General features: G+C 29.0%; 1 protein-coding gene across 1 annotated transcript in view; it reads left to right on the top strand.

The window, feature by feature from the left end:
- Window positions 1-3,679: 3,679 nt before the first annotated feature.
- The window catches only part of LOC117176753 (receptor-type tyrosine-protein kinase FLT3-like), a 5,650-nt gene continuing 2,545 nt past the window's right edge, over window positions 3,680-6,784 (top strand). Inside the window, exons 1-6 of the mRNA XM_033367032.1 lie at window positions 3,680-4,024; window positions 4,555-4,777; window positions 4,849-5,015; window positions 5,269-5,518; window positions 5,669-5,781; window positions 5,868-5,931. Of these exons, the coding sequence (XP_033222923.1) occupies window positions 3,786-4,024; window positions 4,555-4,777; window positions 4,849-5,015; window positions 5,269-5,518; window positions 5,669-5,781; window positions 5,868-5,931 (1,056 nt within the window). The 5' untranslated portion in view covers window positions 3,680-3,785. The remainder of the gene's footprint in view (window positions 4,025-4,554; window positions 4,778-4,848; window positions 5,016-5,268; window positions 5,519-5,668; window positions 5,782-5,867; window positions 5,932-6,784) is intronic.

The raw sequence follows: 6,784 nt of genomic DNA, 5'->3' as shown, positions 1-6,784 counted from the left end.
AAAACTGTGTTCATATAACTTAAAATATTTACTAACATTCAGATCTATTTTTCAGATTTAAATTGACAATTCACAAGAATAATTATGAGAAAATTCATGTATCAAAAATTGGTATAACATTCTTTTAAACAACTTCGTTATTTATATGATTAATTACTTACCGTCGATGGGACTATCATATCCGACAATATCTTCGCTATTTCGTGAATTTGCCATAATTGATACACTTCTAAATGTTCTAAATTATGGATTTGGGACTTGGTTCCAAAGATTCCAGGATTCACACAGATTCTGCATCAAAAACCTAACCTCAAAATTCTTTGCACTTCAACACAAAACTTCTTATAAAATACACACTACAGTCTGGATTTTTATCAACTACATTACTTTATCCACTACCTATTACACATAAGGATACTTTTATTTAAAAAGTTGCAAGTTAGAGATTTTAAATCCGGCTTTTTTCACTTTTGATAACTGAAAATCGATCAGATTTGAAACAGTTCACTTATTGAAAATAATAGTTCGGACTATTTTTCAATGTGTAACTATTGACGTTAAGCCATCTTTATCTGAAAAATAATTAAATATAAACAAAACAATCAGCTGATACTTTGACAACACATAACGATGACACATAACATTGCCGAATTCCGAATATGTCGAAAAATACCGGGAGCCACCGAGATGACACGAAGATGATCACGTGGTATTTTTAAAATTTAACCGATAAATGTACCGGGAAAATTAGAAAATTAAATTTTATTTATTTTTCAACGGGTTTAAAAATATTTTTAGAGAGAGGAATAACCTTTCCAGTAATCGCTTATAATTACTCTCGAAAGCTTTTATTCGGAATTGTTCAATTTGCAATGCCACGTAAAACTGAAAGTAAGAAAAAAAGTTATTTAAAATGTAAAAGTTTAAATATTTTAAAGATTTTAAGAAGATAGATTAGGATAAAAAAGATACAGGTTTGAAACATTTAAAGTTAAATATAATTTCAGATGATTAGGAAAAATTAAATACTCACCAATTTGTTTTATTTATTTTTTTTAAATACTATGTATGCTCTTTCAGGTAATGATTATGAAAACGAGTATCGAAAAGTTGGTCTAAACGGACGCGAAATTCATTATGGTAATACAATTCCAACGTACCTTTTGTTTTTCTTCTTTAAAGCTGCTAATTTTTTTAAAATATTATATGCACTTTATTAATCTCATGGATCGCACGACACAAACTTACGAAATAACTCATGATTCCTCAGAAGAATTCTTGTGGTACATTTATCTATTTTCAAAGCACAGAATTTTTAAGGAATCTTTATGGGGTTTATTTAAGATTTTTGATTATTTAAAAATCTTGAATCAAACCTATTTATTTGCCTGCATAATTAAACCTGCTTTGAAATTCACTAACTGTGCCGAATAAAATGTTTCGCTTGACTGAAATTTCAATTACATGTACTTGAATTTTCAACTGCATAGTTGAAATTTCAATTACACGTGCTGATTTTTCATTCACACTCAGTTGAAACTTCAACAACCGTAATTTCATAAAACTTCAACCACATGTGGTTGAAAATTCATCCAGAAATATTTTGACAGATTACGTATCAGTGGGTGTAGTTGAGTTATATATATGTTTATATATATGTAACATTTCCATATGCACACAAGCATTTGCGTATGTTGGAAATTTTGTTTGAATAATTAATATCTGCCACAATTTTGACCACCAAACATCAAAACCCACCACCTAATGTCCACCAAAGGGCTACCAAAGGATAAAAAATAGAGTTTTTGGAAAATGTCAAAAAGTGGAGTGCAACGTGAAGTTAGCACTCCAGCTTCAAAAACTCTGCGCAGTTTTTGCAATTTTGACCACCAAACATAAGAAAACCTGCACCACCTTATAACCGCCAAAAGACCACCAAAGTATTTCATGAAAAAATCATTTCTAAATTTTAGAGTGCCAACTTCATAGACGTCATAAATTCAGTCAACGATAACAGATTATACTGAAAAATAAAAATCGATGAATGATTTACTGGTATTAATCTAAAGTGTTTTGATACATGAATAGATACTACTATTATTATTCCAAGGACATCGACATTTCCGCCCCTTACGATTTCCACACAATGTCCTGTTCGGCATATATACAATCTTGAAAATGGAATGGAATCCAATATTTGTGGAATGCAAATTAATTCAAATATGTAGAATTCGTGAAAACACAAAGATTCACAAGCATGATCGTTTGACAAAAAACCGTTTCATACAAAATCTCGAATATTCCATTTCTTTCCAATTCTATCTCAGTATATTACAACAAAATTATCTCAAGTTTTTTTTACAACGAATAACCGCGCATACTCACAATAAAAAGCAAGTCACTTTCTGAGAATTTTAAAGTTGGCTTTAGGAATACTAGTTTATATTGTACTTTAGAATGTTATATACTTTGTAGAAAATCTCCAAAAAATACCTAATATTGTTAAAAATGATGAGTTATTTTATTTAGATAACTCGAATATACGCGCATGTAATTGGCAGTCGATATATCTGAATTTCAAGGAATATAATAAATTAAAGAATTCGGATATATTGGGGACATCCTCGGCATATAAAATTGGGACATTAATGGGATATCCTCAGGATATTCTAGGGTTATTCAGATTCCGTCTTGTACGATATATTCGCAAGAATCCAGAAAAATAGTTCAGATTTTTATAGAATTTGAGTTCCAAATAATTTAAATGTAAAATTAAAATTTGATTTTGTTTATTTAATAATTTATGCTAATGTATTAGAAAGTGACACAATATCAACAGGAATTGTCGATTTTTAAAACAAAACTGTGGTTGAAAATAAATAAATTACGAGTTTTATGTTATCAAAACAACAACAACAAAAATATTTTATATTTTTATATTCAAAATGAAATTTTTGCTTATCGTTGAAATGATCTTCGCAACAGTCTGATACTGTTGATATTAAAGATGTTCTAGGGCACTTGTTTTAACAGAAGCGTTCTCACATTTAGGCACAAAATACCAATAGTATCGCTGTATTCTTTCTGTTTTGATGGAAAGAAAACGTATATTATACAAGCGTTTGAAGGCGTCACATCAATATGGCGGAATGGACGCGACAAAAATAGGAATTTGAAATGTATACACATTTTTCGTTTTGAAATATAAATTCGAAAAAACTTTTTTTACAGCATACTGGTATTATTAGTGATTTTAGAGCCTATACTTTAATATGCAAAAATAACCAAAATAATGGTGACCATAAAATCTGTATATATGAAGGGATATGCCCAGGATATCCTGGGAGATAAATGGGATGTCCCGCCAATATTTTGAATTATGTGAGGGAATCTACTAGACATAAGTTATAAAAAAGGTTATGTCAGCTTTGGTTCTGAGTAAACAATAAATAAATTTTTACTAATTTATTTTGCTTGCATTTAATATATCTTACCCAATATACAAGTAATTAACGAAAAAAAACGTAATATTACATTATTTCTTATCCATTTATCAATGATGGAATAAGACGCTCATCGGATATAATCAGAAAAACTTATCAGATAAGGTCTACATAGAGATCAGATTTTACTGACCAAAACACGTTTAATAACGTATCTACGCAATAAGCAGTAGGAACTTTTTTCATGTGGACACTTCTTTGTTGTATTAATTATTTTTTAATTTATTAATATTATTTAATCGCACAGTGAAAATATTACTTAGTTGAAAACAATGAAATGAAATGTTATTAAAGAATAAATATAACAATTGGACCTGGAAGACTGCTTATCTGATTTTTGTATTCAGTGCAGTTCGTGTTTATTGTTCAAAAAGTCAAAACACCACTCTTGCAGTTGGAATTATCCGGAATTTAACTGTTTCAATTTTTCAAGATAATGTAGTGAAAAATAAAATTGGAGGATTGAAATTTAATATTTCTTGGCTACCACCTGCAAATGGCATGCCACCTTCTTCATACAGGTAAAACTAAATAATAATGGGGAAGTTGCATCGATTTTGAACAATAAACTTTTTTTAAATAATTATTAGACTGCTAAACATTGTAGTACAGTCGAAATCAGGTATGCCTTATTATACGCAGATAGCAAAAAACATAAGAAATATAGGATTTTCTATTCAGCGCAATAAAGCATAATACATGAATTCTACAGTATATTAAACAAATTTCTGCATAATTTTATTGAAAAAAAAATTCTTAGTAAATTATAGAAAACCTTATTCAACATCTTGTTTAATCTTGAAACGTCACATTTGAAAAACAGCGTTTCAATCAATCCTGGTTGAATTGTTGAAAACGCTGTTTGGCTGCTCACTATCAACCAAAATCAGCAATGTGAGATATTCTCGCAATAAATTCAAAAATAATACTTTTTGAAAGTAACAAAAAGTTTAAACTTATTGAAAATACTTTCCTGTAATAATTTAACTTAGTTTTAATATAATAAAGAATATTCCAATTTTTATAAAAATATCTTCAAATTTCTTTTCAGTATATTAGTCTCATCGATTTTTAATGAAGAGGCCGAAAATAAAACATCCTGTCAGAAAGCATCTCTTTATCACACAACACGAGATGGAAACGAATTTCAAGTTCTACTTCCCAAAAGCAAACTTTTGCCTGAAGCTTCTGAACTCAATATACAATTGAATTGTACTTACAAAATTATAGTTTGTGCTAATCCTAGAACAAATTCTGCATTGCAAACATCTACGGTTGGTAAAAAAACATAATGCAATTTTGTATTTTTTATTTTAAACTCATTTCAATTCATTTTAAATTGCAGAAAATATATACCGTACCAGAGTGCGTTGGTCAAACATGCATTTGCAAAAATTCACAAAAATTCCTTCCTGTACCCAAAATTGAAACTGAGTTTTTATCAAATGGGGACATTTTAATAAAGTGGAGATCCAATTCCAGTGATTATGGAATTCATGCTCACAGAATCAGGTTTCTATTTAAATTAATTATTATCACAAAACAAACTGAAAACTTATAAAATGTTTAAAAATAATCAGGCCTGCCGAGGAGGTGGGGGTGTCCCTGGGCCTGGAGTTTTCATACCTTGAAAATGACATAGGGGCCCATAACTCCCCCCCCCCTGGGCCCGTTTTTTCTCTTTACGGGCCTGAAAATAATCGATGACAATAAAAAAGTAAAATGAAAAAAAAAATATAGTAATTAAAAATATTTTATTTTCCAGTATCAGCTCACCGCTTCTGGTATCAAAAAATGGTCTGCCTGTTTACAACAAAACGAAAATAATAACTCTACCATTCGAAAATTCTTCATTCTTGTGGAAAAAGGAAGCAAATTTAAATTATCAAAATTCAATCAAGGGATCAGTAATAATATTGATAAATGCAGAAGACATTCGAGGTTGTCAGGGAAATGAAGGATATTTGGAAATAGAATTTCCTAACAAAGACTCGATCCAGAGAGGAAATATAACTGTATGTATATAATTTGAAAAAAATTTGAAAATTGTAAATAAGTTTCTATATATTTAATTTTCAACAAATATGTTTTACAAAAAATATTCAGATTTATTATTTTTAAGTGGGTTGTATTGTTCAAATGTTCACGAAAGATTTTCCCAACAGGTGCTCGTTGGATTAATTGTTACCTGCATTCTTCTTATTATTACTTTGGGTTTTCTTTGCCTTCGATCTCGAAAAGCATATAATGCTATTTTATTTGATAATAAAATACCTCGGTAAGAAAGGCACAATCTAGAAAATAATTTTTAATTTTTTCAAATTTCTGCTGATAAAATGAGTAATAAAATTGTGAACAATTTAGAAGCAGGAGGATCGAGCTGGTCTTACGGAATCGTAATATTTTGTATGTAGAACAAGAAACTGAGGTAAATACATATTTTTTTCTTAAATTGAAAATAAAATTCATTCATAATGATTGGACTTTGTGGCAGTTTTTTCCAAAACATTTTATTAAGTAATTTAAATTCTTAAATTCTTAAAAATTTCAGACATTTATTACGAAATTAAAAATTCTTGAATATTTTTAATTAAAAATTAAAAATTATTTAACAAGTTCCAGTTCCAGTTTGGGATATTTCACAAGCGTTTTCAATTCAAGTCAGATATCTAGATGCGTTCAATTCAAAATTGTTTAATTTGAAGGCTTTCAATTTACACTGTATTTCTAAATTAAATGATCCAAGTTGAATTTCATATTTAAATTTTATCAAATAAATGTTATAAAAATTGCTTATTATAGCTTTTAAAAATAAACACTCACATTTAAAGCGTTGGATAAAGTTCTGAATAGGCCTTACATCCAATTTTTTTGAACTAGGTATACGCACGTATTTTGACGCGCTGATTACGAAAATCATCGTGGAAATTAGCGCAAATTTTATTTATACGGTGAAAACCATAAAAACCCCATAAAAATCATGGTTTTTCACGTTTATCTCAAGAACCATCAAACATAAAAAATAATCATAACAAAACTTGTGGACTTAGTCAAAATAAATATTAATATTAAATCCAATTTTTTCGAACGAGTGAAAGTTTTCGAGATATTTTATGATAAAGATGAAAATTGTATACCTATATTCCCTGAGGAAAACGTAAGTAATCCTGTGTCAATCACTGCAGTTACATTTTTTTGAACTTAATTTATTTACGTCTCCCCATGATATTTTAGAATCGGATAAGAGTTTGACCAACATTATTTATGCGACTAGGCTAAGG

This window comes from Belonocnema kinseyi, chromosome 7 (assembly GCF_010883055.1).
Source record: "Belonocnema kinseyi isolate 2016_QV_RU_SX_M_011 chromosome 7, B_treatae_v1, whole genome shotgun sequence".
Taxonomy (NCBI): domain Eukaryota; kingdom Metazoa; phylum Arthropoda; class Insecta; order Hymenoptera; family Cynipidae; genus Belonocnema; species Belonocnema kinseyi.
Note: the sequence above shows the minus strand (reverse complement) of the source record. Positions and strands in the feature narration are given on the sequence as shown.